General features: G+C 46.6%; 1 protein-coding gene across 1 annotated transcript; it reads right to left on the bottom strand.

Annotated features, from left to right (window-relative positions):
* Positions 1 to 13,763: 13,763 nt before the first annotated feature.
* LOC128418322 (zinc finger and BTB domain-containing protein 26-like) lies at positions 13,764 to 18,326 on the bottom strand. The gene is made up of 2 exons (XM_053397862.1): positions 18,125 to 18,326; positions 13,764 to 15,816 (listed from the first exon to the last, which is right to left on the bottom strand). Exon 2 carries the CDS (start codon positions 15,803 to 15,805, stop codon positions 14,624 to 14,626), a length of 1,182 nt encoding a protein of 393 aa, XP_053253837.1. The 5' UTR covers positions 15,806 to 15,816; positions 18,125 to 18,326; the 3' UTR covers positions 13,764 to 14,623.
* Positions 18,327 to 25,159: the final 6,833 nt, after the last annotated feature.

Genomic DNA, 25,159 nt, shown 5'->3' with positions numbered 1-25,159 from the left:
CTGTTTTATCTTGCAGATTCTAACCTCAGGCATAGGATCACAGGTCTGAAAGGGACCCGCAGGTATCATCCAGACTGACCCCTGCCAAACCTATAACAATGTAAAAATAAATTGCACTAGTCTGGCATCCTGTACTCATCAGTGGCCAACCCGACGTCTATAGAAAGCCAGCAAGCAGGACCTGAGAGCAAGAGTGCTCTTGTGATTCCCAGAAACTGGATAGCAGAGAAGCGCCTTGCCTCCAACAGTGGAAACAGAAGCCACTGAAGTCATATCCCAGTTTAGTTCAGGACTGTGGATATTTTTCTAATCCAACGTTTTCCAGAAAACCCACTTTCATTTTAATTTAGTAGTGGATTTATCTTTCATTTTAATTTAGTACAGTGGTACCTTGGGTTAAGTACTTAATTCGTTCCGGAGGTCCGTACTTAACCTGAAACTGTTCTTAACCTGAAGCACCACTTAAGCTAATGGGGCCTCCCGCTGCTGCCGCTGCACGATTTCTGTTCTCATCCTGAAGCAAAGTTCTTAACCCGAGGTACTATTTCTGGGTTAGTGGAGTCTGTAACCTGAAGCGTATGTAACCCGAGGTACTACTGTAGTGGATTTATCGCTCACTTTACTCCCATCATGGAAGTCACATTTCCACGGTGGGTCTCCCGTTCAGGCACTGAGCAGAGCCAGACCTACTTAGTTTCAGCAAGATGGGATGTTTCAAATAAGCTGAAATCACTGGCTAACTCTCAAGTCGAAAAGAGCTCAGTGGATGTGCTGCAATCTAACCCTCAAAACACAACCCTCTTGTGTTTTGAAACCTCTCTGGGACAAAGGCCAAGGGATGGGATGAAAAGTGCCAACACCGCCCAAGTCTTCAACTATGGCAGGCGAAAATCTGGCAGGCTGAAGACCGGGGTTCTATTCCTGGCTCGGAAGCAGATAATCCATTTGGTAGGCTCAACTGGCAAGCACACTCTCCAAGGTTGTACTGCTTCAAGTTTACAACTATGTGTGGGAGTTACACATTTGACTCAAGGCCTGCACAGTGATTTATCATCAGTGCTTGCCTGAGGCCCAGGGCAGCAGTCCTTGGTTGGGAGGCACAGTGTTGTGTTGAACGTCCGTTTTGGCTGCGAAACTACGACAGTCTCCATGTCTCAATTCTCCAGAGGAACACTGACCCTGGGCGAGTGCCTGGAACCCCCTGGGATCTTGCAGATTGGAGGTGGCACACGACTTTTGTAGCACTATTAATACAGTGGCTTAAAAATAACCATATAAGCTCCAGCTGCTGAAATTCCATCTTCTGTGTGACTCCTAAAGGTGCAGGGCCATGTTCTCTGTGCACGAGGTCTGCAGCATCATCTTGCAGGCTGTCCAACAAATCACACCCTGATCCTTTATGAGCCCTGCTATCAATCGTCAGTAACCTGCAGGATGGCACATTTCAAAAGAGTTCATTTTAATGATTCTGGCTGCAGTCAGCTTAGAAACTGTGGCCTGCTGGAAGCCACCTGCAGGTGATATCTCAGGTTGGTTTGCACGAATTTCACAAGTTGTTTCTGCCAAAAAGCTAACACGCCAAAGTAGAATAGCAAAGGATATGATAAAATATGATTGCTCTGTTGAAATACGGTTTCATCTTATTGCACATGTAAGCAAGAAATCCATCCTTGCAGTATGCTTTTTTGGAAGGACCATTTATATATGTCCTTAATTATTACCTGAGAAGAAAACATAATATATGGCATATACTGCACTTTACTTGTCTCCTTGACTGAAAGATGCCTCCCATAATCTCGTTCACCTCGACTTTCCAGTTTCTTACTCTAGTTATCTGCTTATGGTTTTTTATCCTAACTGAAAACTCAAACAAACATCATTTTAAATACCCAACCCAGCCCAACCTTCAAGCCACCTAATCTTTTCTAAAGAGTGTACATCAACTACCATCAACCACTAAACACAAAGCATGCATTTGTTCTTAAGAAGAGACACACCATTCTCATGGGATAGACACTTTCAAATTTTGTTACTCGTATTTTAATATCAGATGATAGCAATACTGATCATCCCAGTTAAGTGGGATAAATGTAGCCTTAATGTCCCTATCAAGTGAGTGAGGCTTCAGGACAGAAGCAGATGTACTCCTGGGCCCCGTTGGTCCTCACACCGTTCATTTTTAGACCCATAGCTCACCCCATTGCCAAGGGCTCAAGGGCAGGTAACTAAGGCAACACGGATTAAGTATGATGGATAAAGACTTCCCACTGCTTCTTGACAAAACACTGAACCACCAGATGAGGAGGCAGCCGAACTAGGAGTCGTCTTTGGATACTGGCAGAGAGGTGCGTCCTCATTCAGCGGTTGTGGACAGGTACAGCTGGATCAAGACTAGGGGAGCCAAGTGCCCAGGTCTGCTTTAAAGATAAAAGAATATAAGAAGGAAGAGCCGTGCAGGAGAAGGGAAGAACTTGAAGTTGCCCACTCACTGTTAGTAACTGGACAGCAGATGGAGCAAGAACATAGGTCAGCGTTTCTCCCACTATGGTGAGAAAAAGACCAGCATTGGTATTGAATTTGGCATGGGAGTCATTTTGGACTCACAGCTGTCCATGGAGGCGCAGGTTAATTCTGTGTCCAGGGCGGCTATCTACCAGCTGCACCTGGTACGCAGGCTGAGACCCTACCTGCCCGCAGACTGTCTTGCCAGAGTGGTGCATGCTCTGGTTATCTCTCGCTTGGACTACTGCAATGCACTATATGTGGGGCTACCTTTGAAGGTGACCCGGAAACTGCAATTAATCCAGAATGCGGCAGCTAGACTGGGGACTGGGAGTCGCCGCTGAGACCACGTAACACCGGTCCTGAGAGATCTGCATTGACTCCCAGTACATTTCCGAGCACAATTCAAAGTGTTGGTACTGACCTTTAAAGCCCTAAACGGCCTCAGTCCTGTATACCTGAAGGAGCATCTCCACCCCCATCATTCTGCCCGGACACTGAGATCCAGTGCCGAGGGCCTTCTGGTGGTTCCCTCATTGCAAGAAGTGAGGTTACAGGGGGGCCACCAGGGGGCGCATTGGAAGATGGCCGGCAATAACATCTCTCCGACCCACACGAGGTGATTAAGAGGCTGATATGAGAGTATGCAGCCTCCCTTGCCCCCCCCAGGGGATGGGGGGGGACTGCCTTGCCAGCTGTGTCCATAATTCACCCCCGGATTCGAAAGAAGGGGGTGAGGGCACTTGGCACGAAGCCCTCGAGTGAGGTCGGCTCTCCCGGACGCTGTCTCTAATCGCGCACTGGTTCGCATTAGCTTGAAATATATAATTGGAAATATATAATTGGAAAGAAGCTAATGCACATACATCAAGTGAAGATCGGGAGTAAAGACTGCTGTTTAATGGGATCTCTGTGAGCGGAGTGACGGGCTGGACAATAAATCAAGAGAAGAACCATCATTAAAAGACTGGTTTTTTGGAGTGAAACGGAAACGGGGGGGAGGAAAAAACTTTTCTTCTTTTTGTTTTATGTGAGTACCCAATAATCCTCCCCTCCAGAGAGAAGAATCGTTGCAAATTACTAATCACAAGCAGGAGATTAAGAACTGTGTGGATGAATTATTGATCAAAGAGAGGACTGGTGGAAACATCGGGGAATGGAAATAAAGTTTTATGACACAGTTACAAATGGAGTTTCGTTAAGACAGGCTTGCCCATAGGAGAACGAGGGGGAGGAGGACCAGGGTCATCGGAATGTGAATGTATGGTTATCGGAATGTGATCTTGACCTGGCAGGGCCCCCTGAGATATAGATTGGCAAGCCTGTGGAAATCAACGGACAGACTGTGGGAATGTTCTTTACGGAGGTGTGGAAATGGCGTCTGTTCTTTATATGATATGACTCTTGGAGAGTGTAAAACCCACACAGGAATGTTTGTTTTCAACCCGCTTGTGAAGATTATCAGAGATCACAAAGAAAGGAATATAAGATAACAAGAAGATGAGGAAATAACAAAGAGACTATCTGGACAGAACTGAATAGAACTGTTTAATTAAAGCAGCAGCAAGAGTGATGTTTGGATCCCTTTCGGAGCTTGAAGTATGGGTACCCCCCAATTTTTTTTAAAAAAATCTGGCTGTATAATTTGGAACTAATGTGATTTGGAATTAATGTGATTTGATTGGCCTGTTAATAAAAATTATATTTAAAAAAAGAAGTGAGGTTACAGGGAACCAGACAGAGCGCCTTCTCGGCAGTGGCACCCACCCTGTGGAAAGCCCTCCCTTCAGATGTGAAGGAAATAAGTAGATATCCTATCTTTAAAAGACAACTGAAGGCAGCCCTGTTTAGGGAAGTTTTTAATATTGAATGCTGTATTGTTTTTAACACTTGATTGGGAGCCGCCCAGAGTGGCTGGGGAAACTCAGCCAGATGGGTGGGGTATAAATAAATCATCATCATCATCATCATCATCATCATCTATCTGTCTCAGGAGACAATGGAGAAGTCAAACTGTTGGAGAGTTACAGCACCTGCAGATACCGATTTGGGCGAGACATGTTTTTTCGCAGCTGGGGCAGATGAAGGCATACAGTTGTGCTGCTGCAGATGCACCATGGCGTTTCTTCTTCTCTGCGCTCCTCCCAGCTGTCACTCCTCCTCTAGTCACTGCTGTGGATGCACAACCTGTCTGTCTGTCTCCAAGGACTGAAGTGGTCTGCAAGGGATTCCCACCCAGCACAGCTGATGCTGCCAGCCTTCACATCTCCTTTGCAGACGTCTTTATAACACAAAGTTGGTCTGCCAATTGGCCTGCTGCTGGAGGCCAGCTCCCTGTAGAGCGCGTCCTTGGGAGATCCTGCCACCTTCTGTTCCGTGGACATGACCAAGCCAGTGTAGACTTCACTGAGACAGGAGTGTGGACATGCTGGGAATGTGGGCCTGGGAGAGCACATCTTTGAGACTCCATCCTGCCATGCGATGCCCAAAATCTTCCTGACGGGGCCCATGTGGAAGGTGTTGAGGCGTCGCTCTTGGAGGGTGCAAGCTGCCTACGTCTCACTCTCGTAAAGCAGCGTGCTCAATTAAACCATAGAATTTTAGAGTTGGAATTTAGAGTTGGAAACCCCCTTAAATGCTAGCAGTATATCTCTCTTACATTTACATCTCACCTTTCTTCCAAAGTGCTCCAGGCTGCCATACAGGGATATGAGGCAGGTTATATGTAGAAATCAGCATATGCAAATATAATGCAAATCCTCCCTTTTTGATGATGCACTGCCTCTATTTTTGTGGTGGGCTGATGTGGAAGGAGCCACCCTAATTGGAGCCCTGCATCTTGTCCCTTCTTTAGTTCTTCATTCAGATACCATGTCAATGGGACTCGGCTCAACCCCAAATTTCCAAAGGTTTAATAGCCAGGCTCTGAGAAACAGGTTTCTCTCCAGTGCAAAATATACCATTTTGGCCATACGAAGCAGCTGCACTGCATAATCTGAGATCAGTTTCCAGGCTTTTTTGGAGACTTTTCAAGGGCTGCACCTTCTGGATAAAAGGTTGCTTCATTTTTAGTCGTAAAAATATTGCTGTCCTGGGTGGCTTCTGGAGCTGCTGATTTTGCAGCAAGATTGCAAATGGAATCATTATCAGTGGATCTGGGTTGTTCCAATGACCGCTGTGGGTGCTCTTTGATGTGGCGACTGCATCAGCTTCATGTGGCTATCTTCAAAAGCAAGCAGCTTTCAAAATTAAAAATACCACAATGAAGGAGAACAAATTGCTTCCAAAGCAAGCAGAAACAATTCTTTTAAAAATTAAACTAAATTAGTTTCCAATGGTTTCATCAAAACTTACCAGTCTAGGCGTGTCAGCAGGTTTACTGGCCTGGCATTAAATCAATGTGTGGCCAATGTAAAACTTGAGCCCTGATGGTATTCTCCTACCCTGCAGTGATTAGAAATACGTCCGACTGGGCAGAAGCCGTGCTGTACAAACAGCAGAATTATGTATTAATAAAGTACCGTATTTTTTGCTCTGTAAGACTCACCTTTTCCCTCCTAAAAAGTAAGGGGAAATGTGTGTCCATCTTATGCAGCGAATGCAGGCTGTGCAGCTATCCCAGAAGCCAGAACAGCAAGAGGGATAGCTGCTTTCACTGCGCAGCGATCCCTCTTGCTGTTCTGGCTTCTGAGATTCAGAATGTTTTTTTCCCCTTGTTTTCCTCCTCCAAAAACTAGGTGCATCTTGTGGTCTGGTGCGTCTTATAGAGCGAAAAATACGGTATTTTATGGCACTTAACGTAATAAAACATTTCTAAGCACTTTATTAAAAAAAAACTACACAAAATTCAACACCATTTACTAAAAACGAGACGACAATAAAATACAACTGCATCTCGCAGATAAAACTCCTTTACGGGAAATGAGAATGGGATGGGTGCTCCTGGCGTTTTGTCTACGGGTGACAAAACACTGCATTTTTAGTGTTAACTTTCAAATAACCAAGGCAGGTCACTGATGGATCTTTGAATGATTTGCAGTAGGTTGCAAATTATTTCAACAGCGGCAGCAAACTGGCATTTCCCACACTGTCAAGTAGGCTGCTGAAATGAAGAAACCTAACCAGGCAAAAGGGCTGGGAGCTCAGCTCTGTTCTGGGTCAGAAAGCAGATTCCTAGGCTCAGGGCAAGCAGTGAAATGTTCTTTAATGCTGACTGTACGACTTTTGCACTTGCCTCTGGTTGGTAGACCTTGGAAGGTCTAGTGGAAGATGAAGTAGAAATCTGAAATCTGCCCACCTCTGATTTAGAGGGTGGGCCAGCCCAGATCAAAGGGGAAGATTTATGGTTAATCCAAATAGGATAGCGGCAGAGATGGGGAACTACCTGTGGCTGCTGTTCTGCCTGTGACAGAAGTGAGCCAGCTTCTGTCACAGTAAATCACACTGAGGAAGTTGGAGTTAACCCTTTATTAGCAGAACAGGATCTGCACAGGAGTCTCACGCCTAATGAGCACAGCAGCTAATCTCTGGCAGGTCTGTCCAGAGTTGCCAAGTTGAAGCATTTGCCAAGAATAACTGTACCCCTCCCACAGCTTCCTAAATTCCTCCTCTCCAGTGCTTTCCCCAAGCAATTTGAGACTGCGCCTGCACAAAGCTAACTTCTCTGCCATTTTCATGCCTCTACTGGTTGTGGAAGACCAGTTTGTCGCAACAGGAGGGGGATAAACTTTACTCCTGCAATTTTCCAGGCTAATGGCCTGCAATCATTTTCTTCCCCTGGAATCAAATAACATGGACCACTAAATATGTTCCGTGAGTTTTTCAAAAACTGGTTTTTATGTTGTGTGAAAGCTCAAACATGTTGTGGAAACACCGGGCAAATGGAATGAACTGCCTTGTAAAGGCACCCTAGTCCTTGTACACATTAGTGTTTCTGCACATAGTTAATCTAACTCAGTCCTGCTGATCCACTCCTGGGTTTCAAACAGGTGTTTTTATCAGGTCTCCTCAAAATTATCACCAGTGAATCTTCATCTGGGCAAATCATGTTTTCTACTGCCATATAACAGCCAATTCAACTCAAGTGAGCCGAGTTGCAACATCCCTGCATTGTTGAGCTCTGGTTTAGAGCCACACTTTCTGATGAGTAATCATTCTTTGTGGCAGCTGCCACCTAGGCAGGTGTCAAAACTGTCACCACTTTATCTGCTTGCTGTGCTTTTCTTCTGGCTGCCCTTCCCCTCTTCCTCCTCCCAGGTGCTCCTGGCTGTTTCCTGCTTCCAGCTGTTTCCCTTCACCTGCTCATAAATGCTTTCCACTCACAGTGGAGAAAAGAACCCAGTACTAGAGGTAGAATAGGGACGGGCAGTGTTCATTTCCACCTCCAGGAAGTGGTTAAAAGGAAGAATGGAAGGAATCGTACAGTTGGAAGGGACCTCGGGGGGTCATCTAGTCCAACCCCCTGCAATGCAGGTATCTCAACTAGATCATACATGAATGGCGACAACTTCCATACAAGAGATCCCCAAACGAGATAGGACTCTATCTGCTCTAAATCTGTAATTAGTTTCCGAGAACAGCACTTGGGTATAAAGGATCCAACTTTGATTGAGCAGGCACAACGAGATTAGCTCCAGGGTCCTCCAAGGCCTGCAGTGTAATGAATTATATAGAGAATGAATAACTGCAGCCACATACCCATTTCTCAGAATGAAGGAGCAAACCCAAAGATCCTAAATTCTGACTTCTCCTCCTAGCATCAGCAGAGATGTCTAGGGTTTCCGCTTGCACTGCTCTAACCACTATTCTCCACTTCCTAGTGGACACAATCCAATTCAGGCTGGATACACCCACCCACCCTGCAGTGGTAAAATCTGGTTTGTACCACTCCAGACTAAAATGTTGATAGTGAATATTCCATTTTAAAATCATCCCTCCCCAAGTCCTTGCACATGCAAAATCAGATGTCGGAGAGGATCCTAGTCTTCTCTGTGACACAAGGAAAACTAAGCTGGCTCAGATCAGATCTATCTAGTTAAGCATCCCAGTTGCAAGTGTGCCTCCATCAAGCCCACAAGCAGGTCATGAAAGGAACATCAGTCCTCCTCTGCTGATTGTCTCCCACAATTGGAATTCTGAGGTACACTGATCCTGGAATTGGAGGTTTTGTTTGGCCATTGTGGCCAACAGCCATTGATAGGTCTGTCCTCTATAAATCATCCCGATCTTGCTTGAAAGCTCTTGAAGCCATCACAAATTGTGGTAGCACATCCCATAGATGTACCCTTGTTAAGATTATCAATTAGAGTTCAACCATGTGATCTTCCACCTTCTGTCTCAAGTGGCACAGGGCAGAGTACAGTTTTGCCACCTCACTGTGCTGTTTCTATAAACCGATCAGGTCTCGGGCCTTCCCAGTGTGGCACAGTCAGCCTTTTGCACCAACACCTCAGCTCCACAGCAGGAGACACAGGATAACGAAAAACAAATCCTGGTGACTTATGGCTTCAAAGAGACTCTTTCAGTGCCAGTGCAGTCTGTGGCTGGCTTTCCGTTTCTCTCTGCATGGGGGCTGTTTCGTACAGACAGGTCCCCATGCTGCCGTGCTGAGCTTTGAGTCCACTGCAGAACATATGATTAGTCCTCCGTGCCCCTGGCGATGCAGAACAATCATTTCGCTGCCTCATATGCTCCTTTCATGCCTGCTGGCTCTCCCACCCACCCTCCCACTTCAAAGACTCAAACAAGCTTCTATATAATGAACTTGGGTGTTGTCAGTACCTGGAGGGCCAATAGTACAAAGCTGGCAAGAAAGGGACAGTGTGATAATACCTACCAAGAGCTCCACTGACACCCCAGTCACACCCGGAGGGACCACTCTCTCTCTTACACACAAATGTACTTCCCCACAATTCCCAGGTCCTTTTGGCAAACCATGTAGTATAGAAGCTTAGCATCAGGTAAAGCCAAAGTATTCCATTCCCTGTCTACCAACTGCATAACGCAGGAACCTGTATGCATACAGAAGTTAGCATATTGTCCGGGAAACAATAGAATCACAGAATTGTAGAGTTGGAAGGGAAGGGGTCCTCTAGTCCAACCCCCTGTAATGCAGGAATCTGTTGCCCACGACCGGGATCAAGAGGCTCATGCTCTACCGACTGAGCTATCTCAGACCTCTTAAAAGCCTGTTTGGCACATTTATTTAATATTTCCAAAAATATTTATATATGAGCATCCACGGAAAAGTACCAGAGCGGTTTACAATTGGATAGAACCCCATAAAATAAAAACCACATGAAAATGTTAAAATAAGAAATTGGCTAACTATTGTGGAATTATGTGTTCTTAATTGACTGCACAAGTCTGATGGAATAAAAAAGGCTTTTAAAAGTTGAAACAGAAGGCATCTGTGGTATCTAAGCAGCATTAATAATAATAATAATACATTTGCACAGGTTTGTGAAAGGCCCCATCAAACTTGGGATTGAGTGTCATTGTGGTATAATGGTTCGAGTGTTGAATTGGGACCTGGGAGACCCAGGTTCAAATTCCTACTTAGCCATGAAGCTCGCCAGTCTAGTCACAGCCTCTCAGTCTAACCTACCCTGCAGGAGTAGGTTGTGTGCATAAAATGGACAACCATGTTTGCCACCTTGACCTCCTTGGAGGAAAGGTGAGGTGCGCTTAAAAAAGAAAATAAATATTTGCCACACCGAACATCGAGAAGACTGCTGCATGGATTAGACAGGTCACATCGCCGATGGTTGTGTGACATTGTGGAATTCCCTTAAAATGGGAAATGCTACATGTACAAAGACATGGCATGAATTCCAAAACTGTTACATGGGGTTCTTTTAGAAAGTGATGAATGCAAACAAGAAAGCAACCACTGCAAGCCAAGTATGGGGAAGTGTTTGTGAGCCACATATGGGTTAATAAGTGAGCTGATCCAACTACACGTTTTTGTCTTGAGCTTGGATTTAAAGCAGCCTCCTTCAACCTTGGGTCCCCAGACGTTGGACAATGCCCATCGTCCTGCACTACTGGGGAAGAAGGCTGGGGAAGATGGGAGGTGTAGTCCAACAACATCTGGAGACCCAAGGAGGAAGAACAGAAAATGCACCTGAAGAACGTTTTTGGAATCCGTTCAGAGTCATTGGGTCAATGAAGTTGGTAGAGCACTCAGCAATCTCTCTAGTCTGTACAGCAAAGACACATCTGATGGCTGCCCAAATCTTGCAGCCTCTTAAGAGCTATTACTCGGGCATGCACTACCCGTGTCTGCAGAGTCTATGGGATTTTCATCTTCCCTACGCAAAGAACTTCCACCTACATTGTATAGCTAGTAGGCTCTAGATTCTTGTATTGGCAAATTCTGTGGGGCCCATGCAACACCAAGAAGAGCCAAAGCAAGAACTTCTTCACTGACGTGGCTCCATTCAACTTGCTGGCTATTGCACCAGTAGCAAAGGGATCCCCAAAGCACCTAGGAAAGGGCAGGAAGGGGTGGCACACATGTGTACCAGCTGATACCCAGGGAGCCTGTTACATCAGTTCAGCAGCTATGGAGAATGGTTGCATTGAGAACGCCAGGGTTTTATAAACACATTTCAAATTCATGGAAGAAACAAAACAAAATAAAAATGCCTTCCAGTAGCACCTTAGAGACCAACTAAGTTTGTTATTGGTATGAGCTTTTGTGTGCATGCACACTTCTTCAGATATCTGAGCATGCTGGGGGCACCAGCAGCAGAAGACTGGCTGGCCCAGTTGTTGCAGCCACAAGGTTAAGTAGGCCAGGAGTAACAGCTGGCAGATGGAGGCAGCAGGTGCTATTTGAGGATTTCATCCTGTCTCCTGCTCTGCCGTCTCTCCTCGTTCCACATCAACAGCAGCACAAGCAACAGAAGCTCCACAAGCTTTAAAGTGGAAATATATTTATGGGTGGGTGGGTGTGGACGTGTTGCGAGTCTAACCCTGGCAAGGGAGGATTGCTGGGCTAGAGTTCTAGCACTGACTGGGCATCTATAAAATCAGATTACATTGCAGGTAGCCTCAAGGCAGGGGATGGTAACAATTCTCAGGCACATCCCTCACCTAAATCACATTGGTGAAGGAGCCAAGGCTGGAGACAGTCCTGGATAATTGATGGTTTTAATCTTTTCAAAAAAGGGGTATAGGCTTTCACTTGTTTCTTCATCCCAGCATCCCTAAATGTAACATGATATCTGAACAGCATCTAGGACAACCTAATTAAATTAAGTATGTTTCCACATCTTACGTTCCCTCTAAAGACAAAGACCAATGCAGACTTAGCCAATCTGATGACGACTCAAAATCTTGCTTGCTATTTTGTGCCTTTTACTTTGACCCAAGTTAATGAACTACTGTGGATATTGCAGGTAGGTAGCCATGTTGGTCTGCCATAGTCGAAACAAAATAAAATTCCTTCCAGTAGCACCTTAGAGACCAACTAAGTTTGCTATTGGTAAGAGCTTTTGTGTGCATGCACATTTCTTCAGATATTTTTATTATTGGGTAACTTTACTTTCTAGGATTACCCCCCCCCATCACTCTAGAAACTGGAGCTTTCAGGATGTTCCATTCTATTTCCTTGACCCAAAAGATCAGGACACAAACCTGAAGCCATGATCTCTTGCATGAAATTAACTCCACATTATTATTCCTGGGGCATCTTGAGTCATTTCCAAATTTGGTTTCCAAATTCGTTTGTTGACAGGGTAAGTCAGGCTGTCAGTGCTTAAGGACAAAAGAGCACATGTCCTCGCGACAGCAGATGTGAGGCAACAGGAAAAATAACTCATATGAGAGGCAATGGGTTACACAAGTGCTGGGAAGGAAAAGTTTGTCCTAGAACTAAGGTTCTCAGAACTTGAGCAATAATTCCTCAGCGAGATGCAGGAAGCTGAAAGCGTTTCTCAAGCATCATCTTTTTGTCCACCTCTCAAGAATGCATCTTAATTGGGTTAAGAATAAAAAATGAGCATTGTACTGATTTAGCACACTAGGGCTGTTGGGTTTTTATTGATATTAATGTGGTCAATGGTGGTACTCAGAGGTGTGTGTTTGTAATTATAACCTGCATGGCAGCACATCTGTCAACTTTTGACAATTCAGCACACCTGAGGTATCTTAACAATTTAACTAATTAGCAGGGGGAGCTTACCTACTGCACCAAGTACAGCAATGCAATAGGGTAATTATTTGAAAACTGTATTTAAGTTGAACAAGCGGTGTAGTGTGCAGTTATAGAATACTGTTAGGCAATGCAGTTGAGGAAAGGTGGTGAGAAGGGGTGTTTTGCAACTGTTTGATTATTATTTAAAAATAAAGACAAGCAAAGATATTGCAGGCAAGCTTTTATTACATCGCCCCAGTCGCTGCGCAAACTCGGTTGGCACAGATGTCCAACAAGGGCCTACTGGGATCACGGGTGATTCCTACCCCAGAGAAAATAGAGGATGAAAGAGAATGTTGTAAATAATCCTACGAAAGCTAGTAGCCTACAAAATAAATAAATTAAAAAAGTAGTAGTAGTAGTAGTAGTCTGCTGGGGGCTGGCTCCATCTCTCCTGCAGTGGGTCACCTCATTTCAACGCTGGGCACAGAGGAAGGGGCTCCTCTCTTTGGGAAGCCCACCTGGTTTCTATGCTGGGTATGGAGGAGGGACAGAGACCTCCACCCCTTCTCTGCCAAACTACTTGCTTGCCAGCATACAATTTCTGGTTGCTTACACCAGCCAGGCTAGTGCTTAAATGCAAGGCTGATGTACAAACCTGAGAGATGAGACTAAGAGGTCCATCTAGTCCAGTATCTATTTTCCATCAGCGACCAGCAAGATGCCTCCAAAAAGTCCACCTTAAGCAGACAAAAAATTCCAATAGACTCCCTTGCTGTTACACCCCAGCAACTGGTACCCAGTGGCACACTTCCTCTGAACAAGAAGAAATCTTCATATAGGCGTCAAGGCTGATAGCTTACATGGAGTTGTAGACACTCTCAAAGATCTAAAGAAGACAGGTCAGGCAGGACTTCCCTCCGAAGAAGCCATGTTGATAGTAAGCAAGACTTACTTCTTTAGTGTGCTCCATACATCTATCATCAACAACGTAGTCCCTCAATTTACCAGAGGCAGACCTTAGGCCAAGTGGCCTGTTAATTTCTTGCTTGCCCCCTTTCGGAAAAAAACAGCAGCAAAATGTTGACCACTTTCCAATCATCTTGGTAAGGAGACCGACTTTAGTGTCATGTAGTATATTTTATTATGAGATTAGCAATCATTTCAAGAATTATTGGGTGTCTGCCACCCGAACCCAATGACGTTAATTTTAATTCATCAATCAATTGTAAACCTCCATCTCCTGTCATCCCTATTTGATTAAGTTCTTCTGGTGTTGAGTCAGATGGCTGATTCTGCAGCGGCCACACCGGGGCCAGAGCACACACTGACATGTGTGAGGTAGGAAATCTAAATCGCAATCCCATTACACACTAATCCGCCATGATGGTCTTATGCACACACACACACACGCATACATACACACACACACACACACACACACACACACACACACTGAAAGGGAGCTATACCAAAGCACCATCACATTCTTGCAGGGCTCCCCTTCATTTCACTGGGGCTTGCCCAGTGGATTGTGCCCCATGAGCCAGCTCTCTCGTCTCCCCACTGCTGCCGTTAAGGGCACCCAAAATCCACTGTCTGAGGCAGTGGCTTCCCCTCACGTGAACCCATTTATAAAACGGGCCTAGACATACTCAGGCAGCGTCCTCACTCAATAGCCTCTCATTGCAGTGGGGCGATTTTGTCTCCTATCCAGATGACGGTTCAGTCCTTGTCCTCTGTGCTCTTCTACAGTAAACACTCTATAGCCACAGCACTTCCCTTACTACTTGAAAAGCAATGAGTGTGGCCTGCGGCACCCCTGCGCTGACTGCTTCTGTCTGCAGGGTGCCCCTTACCCAGTTCACGTAGCCCATATTTCACTGAAAGGAATTTTGGACTGACTAAAGACTCTGCCCGGCCTCACAGAAGACTATCTACCGCTCGGTTTGCAGCCTCCCCTCCCGCCCTCCTCTCGCATCAATCAAAGTCAATGGTGACCTCTTCAATCTCTTCGTGGCTGTTCTGGACGGTGCTCTTGCCGTGCATCTCCTTGAGGTGGCGCCGCAGGCCCGGCTTGTGGGTGAAGTGCATTTCGCAGTAGTTGCACTTGTGGGGCTTGATGCCGCTGTGGAGGTTGAGGTGGTCCTGCAGGGTGGCGTTCTGGGTGAAGCACTTGCGGCAGACGGGGCACTGGAAGGGTTTGAAGCCGGTGTGGACGCGGATGTGGCGCGTCAGGTTGCTCTTCTGCGAGAAGACTTTGCCGCAGCGGAGGCACAGGAAGAGCTTGTGCTCCTGCACGTGGCTCACAAAGTTCCCCAGCTGCTGGAACACACTGTTGCAGCGGGGGCAACGGTACGGACGCTCCAGCCCCGGCACCTTCCACGATGCCACCCCGCCACCCGCCCGCCAGTCCCTGTACGCCATGGCCGTGCCGTGCCGGTGACGATGCAGCGGGTAGTTCCTCCACTGAGGGACAGGGGCAGGAGCTGCTGGAGGGAAAGTGAGTCCTTCGCTGCTTGCTTCGTCGTCATAGCAACCCTGCAGGTAGCTGCGCGTGATCTCCACAGCGGAGTTGATGAGGGAGAGGGAGATTGCAGGAGAAGAGGGGCCGTGGGAGTCGCGTGGGGTGAACTCAGGCACCTCCACTTTGACATCCTCGGAATCTGTCTCCCCCGTGGGTGAAGGAGGTTGCTTCTCCTCCCCTTCTTCTTCCCCATCCTGCTGGGAATAGCTCCCCTCCGCCTGCTCCTCACGCAGCAGGGTGTCTGCCTTGGGGACTAGGTAGTGGGAGACTGCCTGCGCACAGCGCTCCACCACGTGGCCCATCTGCAAGAAGGAAGCAGCTGTCAGGTAGTTGACCAGTTCCTTGATGGGCACCTCGAGGCATCCTGTGTAGCAAGAGAGAAGAAGCTGGCGCCCAATCTCCGGACTCTGGAAGAGTGAGACGGACACCTCCTGTGAGTCATTGAGCAGGAACTGGTCACGCAAGAAAGGGGAGCAAGCGGCAAAGACCACACGGTGCCCGGGAACCCGCAGATCGTTCACCTGCACTGTCACGTCACAGAAGCGCCTCTGCTGCCGCAGCTGGTCCATACGGTGCAGCACCCCATCGCCATAGCCAGGAAATCGAAACTGCAGCCGTTCGCAGGCTGGGGCCATTTTTGATGTGCCTGGGAAGGGAGGACAAGACATGGGAGGAGGGGACAACTGAATTATATGCAACACACTAAAAGGGAATCCAGACACCTGGATATCCATGTATGTGAACTGGGAGGCACCTGATCCTTGTTTCAGACTAGGAGCGACTAGGATGAAGAGAAGATTCAGTTTGATTGGGTGGAGGGGAATAAAAAGACTTGCCCTTAAGAAAACTCACACAGGGGCTATTTCCATGTTGAAAATAATGTTACTACAAACTGCATCAAGCAGCTGTGCAATCTCATCAAGTATTGAAGTAGTTATAAGATACTTTAATACCAAGGGTGAAATTTCATGTCTTCATTCATGTGCCCAAAGAGATTTTACAGATTTAACGAATACTTTACTGCCTTGTAAAAAAGTTTAGCAAGTTTACAACTCTCTCTCTTTTGTCATAAAATGGTCAAGAACACAACAGCAAGGCAGTTAACTAGGGTTCACCATGGGATCATATTTCTTTGGTGCTTTAAATGTTTCCAGGCACAATCCAGAGTTAGTTTTAACTTAGAGCTCTAATCAACCTTCTCCTATATAAGGCTGTTCACCAACTACAATCTTCATTGTAGTTCCTTCTCCAGAACTCCCCCCACCCCTGAGATTAAGCAGATGGTTGGGGGGCAGGCAGTGTTCTTTCATGGCATCTGGTTTGTGGAATTCCTTTTCCAGAATACTTGCCTGGAATAGTTTTTATTATTTTTACTAGGCTAAGGTGGTGGTTAACCTGTGGCCCTCCAGGTGATGCAGGACAAAATCTCCCATCATCCCTGGCATTGGCCCTGCTGGCTGATGATAGTTGGGTTCCTACAACACCTAGAGGTTAGCCACTTCCACAAGTTGCATCCAACACAGTGGGACTTAATTTTGCGTAAACATACAAAGGATTGTACTGCAAGTTCATCCTGTTTACCGGAGCTTCTAATAAACTACAATAACCTTGATGGTTAACCAGAGATGGCCAGGAGGAGAAAATTGAGAGTAACCCACCCAGAATTTCTAAATATTTCCAAACTTGGAAAACTTTGGTTACTTTAAAATATGGTTTGTTAACAAAAAGGATTACAATCATTACCTGATCCTGGTTTGTTTCAACAAACTACTGTTTAAATTCACAACACAGAACTCTGGAGACTTTTTTGTCTGTGTTTGGTTTCAAATAAACCAATCTTCTATTTCCAGTCTCCCAGTGGACAGCATACTACTACTGTACTGTGATCTGTTTTAACTGTTTTTAATTTTAAAACACTGTAACCTGTCCTGGGACCTGCTGGTGAAGGGCAGGTAATAAATGTAATAATAGTAGTAACAATGATGGAAGCATATAGTTTAACGTCACAAACAAATTGGCCCATTGTATTTAACTAGCCTTTTAAGCTGCCACAAGAGCTGCTTTAGCCAACTTTTAAAATAAACCTACAAAAGTGAGTAGCCTGCAAATGATGCTACTAGCCCACTCATTTACTTTCACACACTTGTTTGCTGCTCGCGGCTATGTAAGGATCGTTTACATAGGGCAGGCAAGGTAATAAATTATATAAACAGAAGAAATAATTTCAAGTTAAGTAACAATAACATCTATAAAGCTGGGTACTGTACCTGTAAGATCCGATTTGGCACAACCCCTCTTGGCTTTACATCAAAATGGTAATATTTTGTGAACTTGACAGCTGAAGCACCACTATAGCTAAAATCCAGCAGGCACAGACAGGAAATGATTGCCGAATAACATGTGATCCCTGCCTATTCCACCAGATCACCTCTTTGTGCATCGAATGCTAGGACCCTTTTATGAATGAAATTATTTATTTTCCCTCACTTTGGAGGGATATTGACTGGGAAAGGAATGTAAAAAAAAAGACTATTTATCCTGATGCTTAGAATGCACGGGAATGCTTATTAGTTTTAAATGGGGATTTTACGCACCGTTTGTTTAAGGCTGTTTTCTCCGAGAACACAATGAAAACCTCAGCGAAACATTGAGCCTCCCACCGGCGCGCATGTGTCTCCTTACTACTATTCTCGAAAGCGTTCTACTCCGCTTGCGTAAAGCGCCTCACTGCCCCCGCCCTCGCCCATCTGCGCCTCTTCGAACTCCGAAGCTGCGCGCGCAGCGACCCCTGCCGGGCGCCCTGATCTCCCCGCCGCGCTGTTCGTGTAGCTCCTCGCTCTCTCCCCATCCCAGCGAGCTATTCACAGACGCCTGCTACGCTCTTCCCGCACCGTACGCCCCTGCGTTCCTGTTCGCAGACGGACGCAAGTTACGTGAGATGCGCCGCTACTCACCCGTAACCGCGGCCCGCTCGCCGGCCCCACCACCGGCGCCTTGTCGTCTCGCTTCGGGCGTGGGGAGGGGACCGCTGCCGCTTCTCAGGGCCTCCGAGGCGGTCGCTTCACACCGGCTCCGTCAAGGCCACTCGCGGCAACCCGGCCGCGCCGCCATCTTGGAATCCGCCCTCTCGGAGGGTCCGGGACTTTTTCCCCCAGGCGGGCAAGGGCAGGGATTGCTCCGCGGAGCGACCCGCCGCTGGTGCTCGTTGCGAGGGGACAGGGGGGAGTGAAGGGGTCGTGCGAGTAGAAGCGGTACCGTATCCCTCCGCCTGGAAAGAGTCCGATGCCTGGGGACAACGAGGCATCGCCCCACCTCACACTGAACCCCACGGGAGCCTCTGGCCCGTTGGCAGGAGCCTCCTGAAAGCAGCCAGCCCCACCTCCATGCCACCTTCCACACCACTGCTTCCTTCCACAGAAATTCCCTCACAATGTCATTTATGAAATTCCTATGCCGCCCTTCATCCGGGGGTCCCAGGCGGCTTACAATACAGTGGAACCTCGGGTTACAGACGCTTCAGGTTACAGACTCTGCTAACCTAGAAATAGTACCTCAGGTTAAGAACTTTGCTTCAGGATGAGAATAGAAATCAGGCAACAGGAGACCCTATTAGCTAAAGTGGTGCTTCAGGTTAAGAACAGTTTCAGGTTAAGAACGGACCTCCAGAACGAATTAAGTTCTTAACCCGAGGTACCACTGTATATAAAACACAGCAGCAATGTGCAAAAGCAGTGCCCCCAATGTGTCTTCTCCACCTCCCCATTTGGCACCTCTATTTCCCCTTCCTACAACCAGGGACAGACTTGGGTAATAGGGCATCCTGAGTGAAGACAATATTTGGTGCCCCTACTCACTTTTGAGTAGATATGCATCATGCATATAGATTAAGGTTACCAGATTTCTTTCAATGAATCCGGGGACACTTTAAATGAATAAATACTACACGTTCGGGACGTTGATGCTGCAGCGATGGCGGTGGCAGAGGGGTGGCCACCACTTTGACCTCAACCGCCACGTTTCCCCTTCCTCCAAGGCTTCTACAGTGGTACCTCGGGTTAAGTACTTAATTCATTCCAGAGGTCCGTTCTTAACCTGAAACAGTTCTTAACCTGAAGCACCACTTTAGCTAATGGAGCCTCCTGCTGTCGCCGCACCGCCAGAGCACGATTTCTGTTCTCATCCTGAAGCAAAGTTCTTAACCTGAAGCACTATTTCTGGGTTAGCAGAGTCTGTAAGCTGAAGCGTATGTAACCTGAAGCATATGTAACCTGAGGTACCACTGTATCTCCTTTCTCCATGAGCATGGGCAGCCCCTGAGTTGTTGGCTTCTTCGGTGGTGGTGGGGGAGCGGTGTGCGGTGGGTCAGGCATGGAAGGCGGAGAAGGAAGGTCGAGAGTGGCAGCAGCGAGGCTCCGGCAGCACGATGCCTCCCTTTCGCCCAACTCTTACTTGAGTGCAAGCAAGAGGGGGCAGGGATCTCTTAGGCAGCGTAATGCCTCCCTTCCCATCAGAGCAGCCCAATCCCATTTCTACTTGCGTGCAAGCAGGAGGGGGTGGGGATCCCTCAGCTGCAAAGGGAGGCTTCCCCTTGCCTAACTGAGAGATCCCTGCCCCCTCCTGCTTGCGCGCAAGCTTTGATAGGCAGTGTGAAGCCTCCCTTCACAGCTGAGAGATCCCTGCCTGCTCCTGCTTGCACGCAAGTAGGAGATGGGAGGCTGCTCCGATAGGCAGCGTGAAGCCTCCCTTCACAGCTTAGTTGCTGGGGTCAGGGAAGGTGGAGGCAGCCCAGAAGCTGCATCTTAAAGCTCCTGCACCACCATCATATAGGGACTTCCAAGCAGCTCCTGAAGCCAGGCAGAGCCAACTGCTCCAGGCTGCTGAGACTGCCACTGCTGCGTTTCCCGGGGACATTAGATGAAATCCGGGGACATTCCGGGGATGGAATTTGTCTGGGGACTTATTCGCAAATTGGGGGATTGTCCCCGGGAAACGGGGACATCTGGTAACCCTAAATAGGTGGCATTATTATTATTATTATTATTATTACTACTACTCTTACTATTTTGCACCTCCTCAGTTTGACGCCCTGTGTAGGGAACCGCCTGCACCACCCTAAATCTGTTGCAACATGTTTTTGTTTGGTTTTTAAATGATTTTTTTTAAAAAACTTTGAAACGATCGAAGGACAGCAATGACGAAATCAAATCAGATTTCCTAAAAGGAAAATGCGAAAGAATAAAACTGTACAAGTTACGTGCTAAGAAATAGTACAGTTAATATATGGGGAGACAAAAAGATCAAAACTAGATCCCGTCTCAGGAAAAGCAGGGCAACATGTTATTTCCACACACACGTGTGTGTGTCCAGGGGAAGACTTTGGTAATCTCTCCATCATATGGCGCCTTGCGTAAGGCCAAAATTTGGTGCTCCCAAATGGATTTTCTCTGTTATGCGTCTTCTCCATTTGGTGCCCCCTCAACTGTGCAGGGGAAATCTGGCACTGCTGTGTCAATGGTTCTTTGAAATACCATTTCCTTGCCTTTCCCTTTGCTCCATGTCCTGCACTAGCTGCCAAACAGTTGGACCCATCTTTTGCTTGCCAGGAATACAGGACCTCTACCAGCAAATATATGCAGCAGCCTGGAAAGCTTAGTTGGTTAGTGTGGTGCTGATAATGCCAAAGATGTAGGTTCAATCCTTGTATGGGACAGCTGCATTTTCCTGCATTGTAGAGGGTTGGACTAATAGGTGATCCTCAGGATCCCTTCCAACTCTCCAATTCTATGACTCTACTTAATTTAAGGAGCGGGGGATATTAAAAACACTAATGAGGCTCTCAGGATGAAAAGCAGGTTGTGTGGGCGGGGAGAGTTTTGTAATGAGCAAAATACAAAGACTAATCTTCCCATTCCCCTTCATGGATCACTGCCTTGCCGTGGCGAAGGGGCTTGAAGAACTCAGAGAAGCTATGAACTACGCCGAGCAGGGCACACAAGATGAACAGGTCATAGTGGAGAGTTTCGACCAAACGTGATCCACCTGGAGCAGGAACCGGCAAGCCACTCCAGTATCCTTGCCAAGAAAATTCCATGGACAAAGACAACAGGCATATAAAAGTTATGACGCTGGAAGATGAGCCCCTCAGGTCGGAAGGCGTCCAACATGCTACTGGGGAAGAGCGGAGGGCAAGTACAAGTAGATCCAGAGCTGATGAAGCGGCTGGGCCAAAGCCGAAAGGACGCTCAGTTGCGGATATGCCTGGAAGCGAAAGGAAAGTCCAATGCTGTAAAGAAAAATATTGCATAGGAACCTGGAATGTAAGAACCATGAACCTGGGTAAGTTGGAGGTGGTCAAAAATGAGATGGCAAGAATAAATATTGACATCCTGGGCATCAGTGAACTAAAATGGACGGGAATGGGCGAATTCAGTTCGGATGACCATCACATCTACTACTGTGGGCAAGAAACCCGTAAAAGAAACGGAGTGGCCCTCATAGTCAACAAAAGAGTGGCGAAAGCTGTACTGGGATGCAATCTCAAAAATGATAGAATGATCTCGATACGAATCCAAGGCAGACCTTTTAACTTCACAGTAATCCAAGTTTATGCACCAACCACTGGTGCTGAAGAAACTGAAATAGACCAATTCTATGAAGACTTACAAGACCTTATAGAAGTGACACCAAAGAAGGATGTTCTTCTCATTATAGGGGATTGGAATGCTAAAGTAGGGAATCAAGAGATAAAAGGAACAACTGGCAAGTTTGGCCTTGGAGATCAAAACGAAGCAGGGCAAAGGCTAATAGAGTTCTGTCAAGAGAACAAGCTGGTCATCACAAACACGCTTTTCCAACAACACAAGAGACGACTCTACACATGGACATCACCAGATGGGCAGCATCGAAATCAGATTGATTATATTCTCTGCAGCCAAAGATGGAGAAGCTCTATACAGTCAGCAAAAACAAGACCTGGAGCTGACTGTGGCTCAGATCATCAGCTTCTTATAGCAAAATTCAAGCTTAAACTGAAGAAAGTAGGAAAAACCACTGGGCCAGTAAGATACAATCTAAGTCAAATCCCTTATGAATACACAGTGGAAGTGACGAACAGGTTTAAGGATTTAGATTTGGTGGACAGAGTGCCTGAAGAACTATGGATGGAGGCTCGTAACATTGTACAGGAGGCAGCAACGAAAACCATCCCAATGAAAAGGAAATGCAAGAAAGCAAAGTGGCTGTCCAACGAGGCCTTACAAATAGCGGAGGAGAGAAGGCAAGCAAAATGCGAGGGAGATAGTGAAAGATACAGGAAATTGAATGCAGATTTCCAAAGAATAGCAAGGAGAGACAAGAAGGCCTTCTTAAACGAGCAATGCAAACAAATAGAGGAAAACAACAGAATAGGAAGAACCAGAGATCTGTTCAAGAAAATTGGAGATATGAAAGGAACATTTCGTACAAAGATTACCATAATAAAGGACAAAAGTGGTAAGGACCTAACAGAAGCAGAAGACATCAAGAAGAGGTGGCAAGAATACACAGAGGAATTATACCAGAAAGATATGGATGTCTCGTACACCCCAGGTAGTGTGGTTGCTGACCTTGAGCCAGACATCCTGGAAAGTGAAGTCAAATGGGCCTTAGAAAGCACTGCAAATAACAAGGCCAGTGGAAGTGATGGTATTCCAGCTGAACTATTTAAATTTTTAAAAGATGATGCTGTTAAGGTGCTACACTCAATATGCCAGCAAATTTGGAAAACTCAGCAGTGGCCAGAAGATTGGAGAAGATCAGTCTACATCCCAATCCCAAAGAAGGGCAGTGCCAAAGAATGCTCCAACTACCGCACAATTGCACTCATTTCACACGCTAGCAAGGTTATGCTTAAAATTCTACAAGGAAGGCTCAAACAGTATGTGGATCGAGAACTCCCAGAAGTGCAAGCTGGATTTAGAAGAGGCAGAGGAACCAGAGACCAAATTGCAAACATGCGCTGGATTATGGAGAAAGCTAGAGAGTTCCAGAAAGACATCTACTTCTGCTTCATTGACTATGCAAAAGCCTTTGACTGTGTCGACCACAGCAAACTATGGCAAGTTCTTAAAGAAATGGGAGTGCCTGATCACCTCATCTGTCTCCTGAGAAATCTCTATGTGGGACAAGAAGCTACAGTTAGAACTGGATATGGAACAACTGATTGGTTCAAAATTGGGAAAGGAGTACGACAAGGCTGTATTTTGTCTCCCTGCTTATTTAATTTATATGCAGAATACATCATGCGAAAGGCTGGGCTGGATGAAGCCCAAGCTGGAATTAAGATTGCCGGAAGAAATATCAACAACCTCAGATATGCAGATGACACAACCTTGATGGCAGAAAGTGAGGAGGAATTAAAGAACCTTTTAATGAGGGTGAAAGAGGAGAGCGCAAAATATGGTCTGAGGCTCAACATCAAAAAAAACGAAGATCATGGCCACTGGTCCCATCACCTCCTGGCAAATAGAAGGGGAAGAAATGGAGGCAGTGAGAGATTTTACTTTCTTGGGCTCCATGATCACTGCAGATGGTGATAGCAGCCACGAAATTAAAAGACGCCTGCTTCTTGGGAGAAGGGCAATGACAGGCCTAGACAGCATCTTGAGAAGTAGAAACGTCACCTTGCCAACAAAGGTCCGTATAGTTAAAGCCATGGTTTTCCCAGTAGTGATGTATGGAAGTGAGAGCTGGACCATAAAGAAGGCTGATCGCCGAAGAATTGATGCTTTTGAATTATGGTGCTGGAGAAGACTCTTGAGAGTCCCATGGACTGCAAGAAGATCAAACGCATCCATTCTTAATGAAATCAGCCCTGAGTGCTCACTGGAAGGACAGATCGTGAAGCTGAGGCTCCAGTACTTTGGCCACCTCATGAGAAGAGAAGAAGAAGAAGAAGAAGAGTTTGGATTTGATATCCCGCTTTATCACTACCCGAAGGAGTCTCAAAGCGGCTAACATTCTCCTTTCCCTTCCTCCCCCACAACAAACACTCTGTGGGGTGAGTGGGGCTGAGAGACTTCAGAGAAGTGTGACTAGCCCAAGGTCACCCAGCAGCTGCATGTGGAGGAGCGGGGAATCGAACCCGGTTCCCCAGATTACGAGTCTACCGCTCTTAACCACTACACCACACTGGAGAAGACTCCCTGGAGAAGACACTGATGCTGGGAAAGATGGAGGGCACAAGGAGAAGGGGGCGACAGAGGATGAGATGGTTGGATAGTGTTCTCGAAGCCACAAACATGAGTCTGACCAAACTGCGGGAGGTAGTGGAGGACAGAGGTGCCTGGCGTGCTCTGGTCCATGGGGTCACAAAGAGTCGGACACGACTAAACGACTAAACAACAACAACAACAACAATCTTCCCATTAAAATGAGGTTTTTGCTTTGCCTTGCCTACTAAAGTATAATAATCTTGCTTGTAGAAGACTTTTCTGAGCACAACAAAAGATTCCAACAGGCAGAGAGGAAGGAAGGAAGGAAGGAAAGGACATTGCAACACACCGATCTTGAGCTAACATGACCTCTGACAGGGAGGAGAGAATTAATCATCAGAGCCCAGTGTCCTTATGCCAACACATTGCTTATTATTTTAATCCTGGATTCGATACAACTAGGACAAAAGCCGTTCTGGACCCTGCAATCTATTTTTGTTGCAATGCAAGAGGGCGGACACCTGGCAAGCTGAGAAATATATACAGTGGTACCTCAGGTTAAGTACTTAATTCGTTCCGGAGGTCCATACTTAACCTGAAACTGTTCTTAACCTGAAGCACCATTTTAGCTAATGGGGCCTCCTGCTGCCACCGCGCCATAGGAGCACAATTTCTGTTCTCATCCTGAAGCAAAGTTCTTAACCTGAAGCAATATTTCTGGGTTAGTGGAGTCTGTAACCTGAAGCATATGTAACCTGAGGTACCACTGTATATGTGTGCACAACATGTGTTAACACC

The sequence above is a fragment of the Podarcis raffonei genome, chromosome 8 (genome assembly GCF_027172205.1).
Source record: "Podarcis raffonei isolate rPodRaf1 chromosome 8, rPodRaf1.pri, whole genome shotgun sequence".
NCBI lineage: Eukaryota > Metazoa > Chordata > Lepidosauria > Squamata > Lacertidae > Podarcis > Podarcis raffonei.
Note: the sequence above shows the minus strand (reverse complement) of the source record. Positions and strands in the feature narration are given on the sequence as shown.